The 15919-nt window shown below is 22.8% G+C and overlaps 1 protein-coding gene across 3 annotated transcripts in view; it reads left to right on the forward strand.

Annotated features, from left to right (window-relative positions):
* Positions 1–15919, forward strand: part of LOC114126445 (GTPase-activating Rap/Ran-GAP domain-like protein 3) — a 309554-nt gene that overhangs the window by 227353 nt on the left and 66282 nt on the right. For all 3 annotated transcript variants that reach the window (XM_050200598.1, XM_050200599.1, XM_027990390.2), the window contains 3 exons: positions 3934–4020; positions 14029–14110; positions 14290–14408. In XM_050200598.1, the coding sequence (XP_050056555.1) occupies positions 3934–4020; positions 14029–14110; positions 14290–14408 (288 nt within the window). The remainder of the gene's footprint in view (positions 1–3933; positions 4021–14028; positions 14111–14289; positions 14409–15919) is intronic.

The raw sequence follows: 15919 nt of genomic DNA on the forward strand, positions 1-15919 counted from the left end.
ATAGAACACATTTATCTGGATTACTTTAATAGTAGATAATACGTTTTCCTTCCTCAACATTATAATATTATGAATTTATCAAGATGCAAATTGTCGTATTATGCTTAAAAATGATAAATAATTACACTTTTCAGATTAGTTTAATTTTTTCAACACACTTCTTAAAAATAATTAGTATCTACCAAATCTCATCTAATTTAATCATTATTTTAAAATATTAAAAATATTTTATGAGGACAGTTTGTTCATTACCTACCTTTATACATATAAATGCATAATACTCCACATATATTATTACCTAGTGTATTATATCATACTATTATGTTGAAAAATATTGAAAATCTTATCATTCTTATAAACTCAAAGCGATTATAATTATAATGAGAGCTTAAAAAATTTGAAATATTTACAAGAAAAAAAACAGACATGTGCAGGTTAATTTCTTAATAATTTAAAAACAATTACTTGAAAAGAAGGAAAATTAATTTCAATTCAACATTAATGATTTAATTTATAGTTGTTGATTTTAATTCTAATTGCGGTTACTCACTTAAAAAACAAAAAATAATGCAAAATTATATTTTTATTTTAAGTTTTAAAGCGATACCTAATTATAAATCACACATCACATTCGAAAAATTAGGGATTGCTGAACTTGATAGTTTATAGTTTATACATATCACAAACGGATAGATAAGTGGTCTGCTTATTATTTACAATGAAGTAATTCATGAATTGGTTAGGATTTAATAAAATATTTTGACTCTATATTACGTTATTCATATATACAATATAAATTAATAAACACATTCTCAATTGTTGTATGTTGTTATATTGAATCATATATTACTATATATTAGTAAACTTTATATATCTATATTATGTATAGTATATACACACATATACATAATATATATACAACTAAAACTTATTTCTAATTATATTCATTATACATAAAGTGAGTTTAGTTATTTAGGTCGTAGTTATGACGTGTTTGCCGGAAGTATACACAAGTGTTTGTTTACAAACATATATATATATATATAATTAAATACCCTATTATTTTAGTGACAGAGATTTTATCTGACCGACAATTGATTACATTGTAACATATGATATGTTGGAATATTTTCTACATCTTAGCGAATATTCGAACTGGAGGGGGGGGGTTGCTATATCAAAATCAAGTAAATAAGGGTTATCGATCGAAGTCGGCGGCGTGTGTCAGAGATAAGGAGGCACCCTACACCCTACCGATGCACTGTTTCTCCGTCATCGTTGCGTTAGCTCGTATTGTTACCACTACCGAATTTCAATTCCTTTTTTGTTCCTTTCCTTTTCTTCAACAATACCGAATTCACTCTATTAGCGCGCACTCGCGTCCCTACCGTCACGTCATTAACTTGCCTACCCGGGTTATACGCACGACGACATGGGCGATAAATAATTATCATTATTTGTGTCCATGATTAATCCTAGCTGTCGTTAACCGATCCACTATACAGCAACTGCTCTCAGCGTTGGTTTTTAAATTTTATTTTTTTATCTCATGAATGCGTATAATAATCATAATATATTATATGTAATATAACACTCGTTGAATATTTCGCTCGATGCGGTCGCCGGAGATATGACGACTGCAACTGTGTCATTATAAGAACAAAACACTAACATTCGTTTTAATATTTTTTGGGATAATAGCGATGACGATGACGCCGATATTACGCATTGTGCATGCGGATAAAGCCAAAAGATCGATTGTTCGCGCTTGCGGTAAAATGATTTAAACGAAATGCCGGTGACAGCAATAATCACATAAGGACTGACATTAGTATACTTAAGAATCTATTTTTAATAATAATTTTCTTTGGATAAAACAAAGGCAGATAATGTATACACATACCGCATACGAATAATATAGGTATTATACGTTATTATTATTTTTATATTTTTTAAACGGCAGTCATTCTGATCTACGTTATCAATATATCATCGCTAAAATATTATGTAAATACCAATCTTGTTCCCAAACAATTCAAAAATTATTTTATGGACAATAAAATAATAATATCCGAATATGTGTATCGATAAGATAATATTTAAACTAGCTACTGTATATGTACCAATTATGTATTTAAAATAGTGCGCCAGTGTGTTTTGTTTTGTTGTACATAAACTACACAAATCCTTGTTCATATAAAAAACATTGAATGATGTGTACTTATTATTATCACTTATAAACGAACCAATTATTATCCATAGAGATAAATTTCCATGTAACTGTTATTAATATTGTACTTAGATTAAGTATTTATAGGAAATATTTAACTGTTGGTGTTCTGAAATAAACTGTGTAGATTAGATAAAATATTTTGTGACATAAAAAGTAGAAGTATATTTTTTTATTATTATTATTATTTTATTCTAAGACGTAAAGTTAAATTATTTCATATTTGATATACTCGTATTCATGAGTGTAAAAATTGTAGTTAACGTCAATATAAGAGGTATACCCAATACTGTTAATAGAAACATTTTAATAGTGTCGATTTTTGTTGAACCAAGTATTTTATATAATTTGAATGTCTACACAATTGGTATTATTGTATATTCATATCATATATATATGGAAATATATTATAACGAACGCATTTTGTCCGATTTTAAATATATACAATTTATATTAATTAACTGAAATATTCAATAATATAAAACAAAGTATAAGTTTTGCTTATCACAATTAAAGCACCTGCCTAAATCAATATGAATACTAACCACTGACTACTGGATATAATATTATCACACTGACAACAGTAATCACGAGAATATAAACATTTTTTTACGAACAACTAATATTCAATATTTTTTGTCAGTTAAATTAAACATATGTAGGTATATATAATATATATATTATACATATTATTTTGATATTTGAAATTATTGGATTTCAACTAAATCTTATAAGACCCATAAATAGTATTACTATAGTACTATAGTATTAAAATAATTGGTATTTTATAATTTTCAAGTTTTAAAAAACTATACATAGGTATTAGATACGAATCAAAAAATAGACTTTAACTTACATATTTTATGCCTTTAAATTAATAAAATAAGTAAATACGAGTATATGTTAATGCTTTTATAGGAAAATTTAAATCATAATATAAAACCTACATAGATTATAAATTATTATATTTGTAACAAAATTTAAGCTTTGAAATATGTAAAAATGATCTATTTTTTAACTAAATCAATACTGTTAAATATAATATAGATAAATATTTTAAGTGTTTTTTGTTGTTATATTATGTAGATACGTACATTTTTTAATGAATTATCTGTTATCTAGATAATTGTTAGCTTATATTTTTACTGTCATCATAGGAAATAGTTTGATTTAAAAAAAAATATTAATAATTTTAACGGTCATTGAACATACTGAATTGCTAAACCAACACAATGACAACTTGGTCATAACTTATACGACTGAATAAAACAAAATGAATACTTTTTTGGGGGCTAATATTATTTAAATTGTTTAAAAATAAAAAAAATTCACATACCATATTAATTTCATAATATATATTTTTAATTAAATACATGTTCAATAGTGGATTTGAAAAAAAACATAAAAATAGAAATAATGAGATGAAAATATATGTTTCAATACAACTATTAAGAAATTTAAAAGTATGCCATTCTAACATAAATTATTTTAATTTAAATGTAATCATAACATTTATTCAAAAACATTTAATCGGACACAACTCATAGACAAATAAAAACTTAACAAGATCAAGAGACCTAGATTTTAGTATAATAATTATATTTTTCAACGAATCAATATAAATATAATATTTCTTACTTACACTTAATTTAAATTAAGTTGTGTTTAGTTAAAGTATTACAATATTATGATTTTTATTTTAGTTGCCTCAATTGGATGCATCTGGACAAGATCCTGGAGGAAGAAGATTTCGTATCGAAAATGGTGATTCTCTTGGAGAAAAAGAAGAGGTAACAAAAAGTTATTAATTTCAATTTAAACTTATTATAATTTAACACTTATAATTTCAAAAATTAGTCCTAATTAAATGTATTAAACTTTCATGTACACTCATACGTATAGAAATGTTATTTTAATTGAATTAACAAAATACAACATGTTTTGATATTGCGATTATGGAATATTTGCTTTATTGAAATTGCAACTGTCTTATGCATTGTGTTACTGGATCTTTATTATATTATGCTTTGCAATTGAAAAATCAGATAATATATAATAATTATAAGCAGCATAAGCATTGTTTATTAGTAAATTTGGAATTCATAATCTTGTGAAGAATATAAATTCATAAAAAGAGAGTTCGTATAAAATAATACAATAAATAAATATGTTTACATTATTTTAATCTTTATACCTACAACCTACGTATACAATATACATATGTAACATTTTGTTTGGCATTACATATTTAATATTGTAAGGATATAGATAATAGTAACCAAAAATTGTAGCATATGTTATTTATACCAACCAAATATAATAGTTTATAGATGTTAGGCTTAGCTATTTTAGTAGTATATATTACTGTTAATAATAATAATAAAATAATTAATAATAGTTTTCAAGCAAATAAATGTCGATTGTTTATAAAATTCAGCAGTAGATTATTCTACATTCAATTAAAACGGTTGAATTAATTGGGCTATTGTTAAAATGAAAAATTCTATACATATCAGTATAATATATTTTACACAATAACACTAATACTAGTTTTAATAAATGATCATATACTTGTGAGACACACGAACGAATATATTTATGTTTGAAAGTCATGATGATTAAGTCGTAGAATTCTAAAATACGATTCAGAGGGCTAGGTTAGATTTCTCCACCATTATTACGACGTTTCTTCTGGTTTCTCGGAAACTAAAGGGTATAGAAAAATGAAAAAAAAATACCTTCTATCTACGTCGTATCATTAAGCTTTCGACCTTTTTTTACTCGAATAATTTACGAGAGAAATCGTAAATAATTTTCTATACTTAATTTGTAAATATTTTAAAAATACATTACATAAATAAAATGAAGTTTGAATAGATGCATTAATGATAAACAAAATCCAAAAATAAATAAAATACAATTTGAATATCATAATTATGAAACAGAATTTTTAGCATACAAATTCATAAATGAAGGGTATGATCTGATTAAGTTCATTTTTTTATATTTATTTTGCTGATTTTAAAAAGGATATAATTTTAGATTCTGAGCGGAGCGATGAATGTATTGGTCTTACAATAACATAATTTTTTTTTTTTATTTGTCATCACCTTTTAAGCTTTGGAGTAGTAGAAATGTTTTAATGTTCAACTCCAATGATAATTTCTTGTAGAAAATTAATTTTAGTTAATATTTTGGAGGGATGCGGAAACTTAACAATGATTTATAGTAATTATTAGAATAACTAGAAAAACAAAAAAATAAAATAAAAAAATGGAAATATTTACACAAAACCAATCGATTTTATTTTTTTTTTTTTATGTAAAACACCCTAGAAACATAAAATGTTTTTATACGTATTTTCTATACATGATAACAATTTTATAATATTTTGAAACATTTTGAACTCTTTACAGACATTTGATATCTTCAATATTTTGTTTAGTTTATTTTTCTATACATATATATATATATCAATGAAAATAAAATTGTCATTCGGTTATATAGCTTGAAAATTTAATTTAAGGTTCCTCATAATTTGTTATTATAGCTATTTTTAAATATTAAACATACCTACATGCCACGATTTATTTTTTTAAGCATTTAAAATAACAACAATTTGGATAAAAATCGTGTAGTTAAAAGTTTTTATGTCTAAGGATTGAAAAAGTAATAAAATGTTTCTGATAATTATTGAAAAGTAAAATTAATTACTTTAATACCAATAAAAATTTATCGTAATAAACACTGTTAATACATTTATTATAAATAACAATAAATAAGCTGATAAACCATCTTCGCTCTAAATCATTTTTCGTTTGTTTTCGATTGACAATATTTTCAAAATGGCAACGTTGTATTTAAAATTATACAGAATTATATATATATATATGAAATTTTCAGAATTGTGTATGTATATCAATAGCTATTAAAATCAACACGATTCCCAATATTTTCGGAATCGTTCTCCACCGGTTTTATCTATGAATGTCTGTTTGACTGATTTTCATTGGCACCAATTATTAAAATTCAATCACATTAAATTAAAAAAAAAATTAGATTAATACGTTATTTTTCTATATCTAGATAGTTTTTTTTTTTTTATTGCTCTATTACAATTTTTTTTTTTTTTTTTATTTACTTGATTTTTAAATGTTCAACTTATATTGATTGATTTATATATAAAAATATATATTATTTTGTTTTTGTAAGATGTCTAATTTTTATCTGTCAAAAAAACCCTTGTATTTTATAGTTAATGTTTTTCGTAAAACAAATAATATCACATTAAGATTTTATGATTATTTAGTATATTACTATCAAACTTATGTCGTATTCAATAAATTATAGTTTAATATAGATGGGAATTTAAGTAGTTATTATTATTTTTTTTGAACTTATTTTAAAACAGAATAATATTGGTTCTTGAAAAAATAAAAATACAAGATTAAGTTCTTTTTGAAAATTGAATTTTTAATAACAATAGGCTATTGTGTCTAACAGAGTATGCTTATTAGAACCCTCTTATAGTATTGTATTTGAAACATAAACTAAACCAATAAAATCAATAGATGTATGAGTATAATCAATGAATACACAATCCTACATAGCTAATAATATTTTATAATTTTACATATTTTATAGCTTACTTAGTTTAGTCCTATAAAGAAACAATTGTTGTGTTTTAGGTAAAAATATACTATTAAAGATAAATTCTATCAAGAGATAATATGTGTTCATTTTTTTTATTCATTTTGTGAAATGAAAGTAGCAGTCCTCGTTTTTTCAACCATTATTCTATACGGCTTAAATATAATATTAAATATAGATTTCATTAAAAATTAAACTGATTTTGTATCACATACGATCTATCGAACATTTTTATGGATATTTTCCCTCTATATAATTTGTTTCTGATTGTATAAGGTTAATCTAAATTTAAAAAAATTATAATAATTCTATAAATATATTCAAATAACATTGTCTTTATCTAATAATTATATTTTTATTATACAAGCAATTGCTCTAAATATATATAATATATAAATACCTATATTTTATTTAGTTGAATAAATTTTAAAATGTCAAATATAATATAGCCATTTAGTATTCTTAAAAATTAATTTAATTGATATAAAATTGAATAAGAATACTATCACCTTTTTACTATATTCAAAGTCTTAAATGATAAGATTTTATTTTAAGATAAAAACAATTTCAAAAGTCATAAGCATTCTCTTTAAAAAAAAAATATATTAAATAAATAGCTTAATTTGTCATTTTAGTTACGTTTACAAACTATATTTAAATCATTAAATAGTTAATACAAGTATTTTACTACAATTTCAAAAAAAACTTTTTTTTGTGGTAATCTATCTATCTATTAAACGTACCTGTACTTGCATGGAACATGTTATATTCGAATCAAAATAATGTTTATTAATTTTTAAGTATTTTAGTATTCTTAATTTAAAATATTTCAATGAAATTATAAAAATATATTATGATAGAGATATTAAAATGTCATATCTATAAATTAATGATTAGTGTTTAATATAACAGACATTGATAATGAATAATTTATCAACGTTGGTAATCATGGTTCAGGAATTACCTTGCGGGAACATTGGCAAAGCTGTACTCATGTGAAGCCTATTTCTACACACACGTTAAAAATGTTAAAATATTTGTCTTAAGAATACTCGTTCTTTTTCTTGTTTATTACTATTGATATCTAAGTTGTTTTTATAATATATAATAAATATTAACTTAAAAAGTACACAAGTGTTAATGTTATATCAGTGAGTAGCATCATACATATTTTAATAAAATACACAACAAGTTAAAATGATTGAAAGTTTAAACTCTTGAAAATAAATGTATCAACAAGCACAATTAATCATTTTATAAAGTAGGTAATAATAATTGTCTTGGAAACATGCACGTGTAGTTAACGTTCAATTTTTTTTTATAGTATTTTACCTATTCACCATAAAATCAGATTTTCACTGTTTTTAAATAACTTTTCTTTTTTTCTTAAATTTAAAAATTATCATTTTATTGTGCTTATAGTCATTGTATAAATATTTTTTATACATCTATTATTGAGCATTGATAAAAAAATGAACATTTTTTATCGACGGTTAAAATTTTGAAATAATTGTTACCTACTTACCTCATATAAGTTAAAATTATTCTTATTATTATTTTGCTATTTTTATGCATTATATTCCATAATAGTCCTTCACAAAAAATTTTAATTTCTATCTGAACACTACTTTACATATACATAAACTAATAATATTCACTTCAACAAATTTTTTTTTTATTTGTTTTTTTTTTTTTTTGATATTTACATATACGCGAAATTTTGTATTATTATTTTCCATTAACCACAAACTCTGTAAAACTCATTACCTACGATTAAAATTAAAATTGATTTATTTATTCATGTGGCAGATAATATTAAATAATATTATAATATACTGATTTTTTCTATGTTATTATAATGAATGATTCAAAAGAGAATATACTAGTATTACTCTATTTTTATTCTGCACAAACTCTATTACTATTATTAATTATAATAGACATTTACATTTTTAATCATCCTCTTAATTAATATGTATTTATATGTCTTAATACATTTTGAAGTACTAACAAAAACTGCATAATTTGAAATACTTTTAAAATATATCCGAAATACGCTGTTAAAGCAAAGTTTTATAATTAATTTATTGTATTTATATTATGTATACGTATGTTATATGTGTAACATATAAGGATATAGGATATTTAAGAATCAAACTAAACTTGATAGCTAATAATCATATTTTTCAAGACAATTACCTTTATAGGAACACTTAAGCATATTCCAACTGTGAGATTAACATTAAATAAAGTATTTTAAATCTACTTTTTTTATAAAAAAACAAAACGAATAACTGTGGATAAAATTTGCATACAGGTACATCTCAAAATAATAGAATATATTCTTCCATAAACACACTAAAATTTAATGATGGAACGATAACATAAACTAATAATATTAAGGTATAAAAAAAAAATTCTTAATACTACAATTAACAAATACCGTCTCATTAACAATATTTCTTGAATTAATTATTCAAATTAAAATGTTTTTTATTCAAAATCCAAAATAATAATTTTAATCAAGATAAAATTATTTAAACAGTACCTATTTGTCATTTTTGTATTATACAATCATCATGTGATATAATATAAATATATAATACAAAAAAAAATATTAAAACTGTTCGATAATAAGTCTTTTTTTAAGGAATTAAATTCCAACTAAATATAGTATTAATATATAATATATTAATTATTAATTTTTATAGAAATTAAAAATGTGTTTTCCGTCAATTATATTTGTTTCATTAGGTACGTATAATAGTAAATGTAAGTATACTATTATTATACATGCACTGTACACGGCGTAGATACATAACAAATATTTTGAATTTAAATTCGATGTCGTGTGTTACGACACGTACCTATACTAGAAAATGTAAATGTTGTATACTAATACTGATAATTAATTACTTACTGGTTACTTAAACCTAGGATTTTAAATCAAACATTTATATCGTTTTTCACTGTTATTCGTTGTAAACCATAATTCCCTGATTCCCTGAACCGTATATTTTACTAAACATATACATATATACATGTCTCATTGATGATATGTTTTGTAGAAATATTCATGTATCTATTTTAAACTATTATTTGGTTCCTAGCTTGGTCACGGAAAGCGTGAGAAATTAATCGGAACTTAAGTGTAAAAAAAAAAATAGTGAACCAGCTAAAATAAATATTTCTGTAGTAAACCGTTCACATCTCTGTCAAGGTATAAATGTAATTCTATAAAATTTATGTTTGTAGGTATGTATATTTTAATACGTATGTTTCTTATGGTTAAATTTATAGTTCAGTGTTTAATTAGTTTTAATAAATCAATATAATTTTACCCTAGTGAAAATTATGAATTACAATAATTTGTAACGAATTCAAACCATTTATTGTTAGATTGGTTGGTTCCGTGCATTACAATAATATATGCACAGTATCTAAATAAAAAAAACACTGTACCTACATCTCCATCTCATCAACTTAATGATATTTCACTGCAAACAACAAAATGTTGAAGAACTACTTTATAGTATAGCTTTATGTTATATACCACTTCTATATTGTACAAAATATCCTGAAATATCTACATTAATTTTTGTTTTTACGAATCTTCGTTTATACTTTATTGCCTCCCGTGATAGCTGATAATATCAATGTGTCTATTATCAAACTCGACGAGATCTCTCATGATAAAATATTGTAGGTACCCTTGTTCTTGATACATGAGTTAAGCCTCGAATGACACTCAACGTTTATTTTTATTTCAGTTTAAGCTACAACCGTTTGCCATAATTTTTGTCTAAACAATTCTATACCTAACCTAACTTAACCTAACCTAACCAATATAGGTTTCGGGGTAAGTTACAAATAACATAAATAATTGCAAAGTATTAACATCAAAATTTTGAAACTATAATCACTTGAAATCAGATTCAATTTTAAAATTAAATTATCTTAAAATTGTATTGCAATGTAGATATATTCGGCAATTTCATAATTGATGTGACTGAGTTTTACCCATGTTAAACATAATACGAATTTTGTATGAATTTTATTCCCATAAAAACGTACGTAATTATAGCACACATTCACAGTGTTTGTAGTAAATCGACAGACTGAACATAGATGCACACTAAAAATCGATGTTTTTGCCAATAAATAAATTATGTAGTGTTTTATTGATACCAACAATTAATCAGTTTTATCAGCTTTCATAGTGTAAAATCTCCATACACATTACCATGAGTACAGTCTGTGTCAAATATCTAGGGAATTGGTAATATATGTATGCATACCAGGTAATTTCAGTTTTCTTATTTCGTTCAAAATAAATACCTCATCCTGTACTACGTTTTAGTATAATACCTCATAAAGTTTACTGGATTTTAGTTGTATTATGATTGATATTTAAATTGAGGTTTCTTTTATTAATACATTTATTCTTTATTTTATATTCTAATATTCTAGAACATAATATACTTCTGATAATTTCTATTTCTCCTGTTATTATAAATATCACATAATTTAGATCGGAGAGTGAATAACTGAATGTTGACATATATTAAAATGATTGCTTCGTTTCTTCGTTTTAAGTTTTGGACTTCATTTACACAAAACAAAAACTTGCTAAAATTAAAAATTTAAAAATGATTAAAACTATACAGCGAAATTAATATAATAATAAATACATTTCTAAACAATTTTTTAACATATTATAGAAAGATGAAAAATTTTCAATGTTTTTAATGTTAGTCTTTCATTTTTCCATAAGAATAAAAAAACAAAAACAATAAAGTATATTATATTAGTAATTACATATTTTTTGAAAATAAATCGAATAAATTTAAAAATAACAATTTTAATTAATAAATTCATAAGATCATACTCTTAAATAATCTATTTCGTCTTCGGCAACGACCAAAAATTATAACACATAATACCAATTTAAGTCATATTATGTTCTGAAAATTTAAGTAGTATAATATAATATTATTAATTATATTATATGCTAGTATAATACTATCAATAATACTTGTTAAGTTGTAAATATATTTGAAATCTTACCAATCATACATTTTTTTTTCAATTTGGTTTCTTTTTTCCTGACCTAGTTACATAAATAGTGTTTTATTAATCATTCTCATTTTAACAACTATGAATATCTTACCTCCCGAATGTGTAAAGTGACAAATGGATAGTAAATCTTCTTCTTAAAGAAAATTGACTGGAAATTCTGCAATTAATCAATGGTGTACGTCTTGCTCTTAAGCTAATGCGTTTTATTATGTGAAGAATTTATGGTACCTACAACATATAAACTTTAAATATAGAATATGATATAGACTCAAGCAAAGTAGGAATACAGTTGAATAAAAAAATATAAAATGTTACACATAGTCATGCAGTATAATACTTTAATTTTCTTACCGATTCAATAAATCGGAAATGTTTATGGATTAAAAATTAATCATAAGTACTAGCTAGTACTAACTAATAGTACCTACTATTATTTTATAGCGTACCGATAGTATAACGCTTTTACATAATAATATAATATTGTAGTCGTAGTAAACCAGTAAACCATTTAGATTTATTTATACTAATGAGTGTTTTACGTTTATCATAGAAATATATACCGTATTATACATAATCCCCAGATACAGGGAAAAACATTTATGTATTAATTGACAAAAAAATATAACTGAAGCATTTCTGTTTCTACAAAAAATATTGGACACAAACGAAATATTAATTTAAATGTGTTTGATGTTTACATCTTTCAATTTAAACATCGTTACAGTATATATTTACTATAAAAATAATGTATATAGTATTTTTTATTATTTTTTTTTTTATAATAACATACATTTTTGTAATTTTGATTAATTAAACGCTAAATACTAGTTAAAAATTATCAATTGAATTCATATTATTACCCAATTCTTAATATTTTGATAATATTAACTTAAAATATAATTTAAATATTTTTACTTGAATAACTAACTAGTAGAGTTAAAATTTACTTAAAATAAATACTTATAAAAAGAGAAAATTTTATAATTCATTATAATCACTGACTATATCTAAGTTTTAGCACTTATATAACCTTGTACACTTTTATCTTGTAATATTTATTTTAATTAATACCTGTGATGCATGATTGATTAGTAGTAATAATTTTAAATATAATGCTAGAGAAAAAATGTAGTTACTTTACTATCATCAATACCAACTTATCCTTGTGTTATTTTAAGAATTTATCTACTTATATTTTTTTTCTTCAATTATTTTAGTCAAGTTCTACCTCTAATGTAAACTGATAATTTCAAATATTTATTTTTGATATATATTCTGAGAACACTATTAGATAAAAAAAAACAACTCGATTAAATACATATACACCTTTTGGCTTTCACCATTAAATTTGTCAACATTTATTGAATAAAAAAAGAAAAGAGTAAGAGAGATAGAATTACAAATATTTTTTCAATTAAATTGATTTTGAAGAGCCGAAAAAAGTGTGCAAAAATATATATTTATTCCTAACGATAATTGAAAATAAATTAAACAAAATGGTCATATTATATAGATTATTTCAAAAATAATTTTAATCCATTATTTTACTTCGATAATCTCTAAAAAATAATTTTTATATCAATAACTTAACTATTTTTGTTCAAACATATAATAATTAACAATGGTATTTTTATTCTGTATTTTATGATTGGTTAATAATATACTAATGGTAAAAAATATTTAACATACCTGAGAATCTGATAAGTTACAATAATAATTATGGTCTGAATGAGTAAGTTAAATAAGTGTTATTCCATTTCGTTTGATGTTCATCTTATAAATAAAATTTACTAGTATAATACGATAGAAATCACTAATCATATTAAAATTAAAAATTATTCTGTCTTATTTTTTTAATAATAATTCACTTTTAAAAAAATTGCGTTATTCAAAATTATTCAATGGTAATACAAAACATAATAAAATATATACATTTATTTATATATTTATGTTATAATATTATAATCTAGCGTTTTTAAAAATTAATATTAATTTAAAATAAAAGCTTTACTACCTTTTAATATATTTCTTTAGCAATAAAAAATTTGTATTTTAATACATTTTTTCAGATATTTGGATCTCCTTGTACTCCAGTTCTGGAAAATCCAGAATTTCAGACAAGATGGTATTTCAAATATTTTTTGGGAAAATGTATGTATATATTTAAAACCATATTGTGTTTGTTTATTACGTATTTTCAACATACTAATTGCTTTCTTTTAACTTGCTGATTTGTGTTTGGAATTTTAATAGCCATACATTGATATTTATTTTAAAATATTTTTTGTATTTATATGGTTAAAGATTATGTTTAATTATTTTTTATCTAGTGCATCAGAATTATGTAGGATCAGATGTGGATAAGTTTCCATTTTTTTTATCCGTTGTGCTAACGGATGCTAATCACCAGTGCGTGCCTCAGTATAGAGCAATCTTATGGCGCAAAACGGTAATTATTTTTTACTTTATATTATCATTAATTTCAATAATTATGTATGAAAAATATTTTTGTAGTAAAATACAACCAGCATTGTTGGAAAAGGTATAATAAGATATAACTTATAACATAATTAGCTGGTGGTATATTAATACACAACACATTTTTAAATACATCTCAATTTTTTTTTTTTAATTTTAGTCTACTAAATTTTTTTTTTTTTAATAGCAACTCCTATTTTTAACACCATATTTGGATAGGCCCATTTTTTAAAAGTAATTTTGATGTATCAACTATGGTTCTAAATTCAAAATTTAAAAATTGACTGAATAAGAGCTTCATTTATAATTAATTCTTATTGGTCACTTTTTGAGTATTTGTACGTATTTTTCTTTAGAAGTATTATAAATAAGACTAACATAATATGGGTAATGGGTATAAATTTATAACACTTCTAAAAATAAATTAAATATTAGTATAATATAGTAGAAAACTGTATTCGAGGGGAGCGAGAAAAAATTTTTTAGTTGGTTAATTAATAGATCTACCACCCCCCCCCTCTGAATTGTTGTTCGGGACGTCCCTGATATTCATTGTTCACCACATAATCTAAAATAGTTAATTTTGAGAGTATGTTTTTAAAATATACTTGAATCCTAAAAATAGCGTAATTGGCTAATTTAAATAATGTATTATTTTATTATACAACAAAACACTCAATTAATTTTGTACTAATTTAATATAGATATTGAATAAAACATAACATACCAGTTTAATATGATAAACATTTACATATAGGATCACTAAAATTATTTAGCATTATTAATCTATTAAATAATATTATAGAAACTATATAAATGCATTGAAAGTTAAGTTTATATTTTTAATTTATATATAATATATATTTAAATTCCATATTAAACTTACTGAACTTAACCTTTATGAATCATAATCTCGATAATGGACAAACAGTTAAACCATTTAGAGCCTGCACATTTTATAGGTCTATACTGAAAACCTATAAAAACTATACCTACCTGTATCTGCAGATACATTTTTATTACTCTCATGGATTAATGTTCAGAATTTAAACTTAATATTTATATTATGTTTTATACAAGTTTCAAACTTTATATAAGAAAATGTTTTATAGATCATATTTTAAAAATATGCTATTTTAATGTGAAATCCATTAGTATACTCATTTATGATATCACATTTTCGGATTGTCTGCTGATCGGTTATATAATCGTTTTAAATTCAAATTTTTACGAAATATGTCAAAACTTCAAAAATTTGTAAATAATTTTGTAGTTGAAAATCCATACAATTTTTTGTATTTATATCTAAGGTTAAAAAATTCATCGCTTAAGTTTCCTTTAAATAGCTACAGAGAAAATTCGAAGCGTCATTATAGGAAAAAATGTTATGAGCGTCAGAATTAAAAAAATTTACGAAATCGTGTAACGATAACGTTTTATGCTCAAACGATTTTAAATATTTGTTATTATTCAAAAAGTATA

This window comes from Aphis gossypii, chromosome 2, assembly GCF_020184175.1.
Source record: "Aphis gossypii isolate Hap1 chromosome 2, ASM2018417v2, whole genome shotgun sequence".
Lineage (NCBI taxonomy): Eukaryota > Metazoa > Arthropoda > Insecta > Hemiptera > Aphididae > Aphis > Aphis gossypii.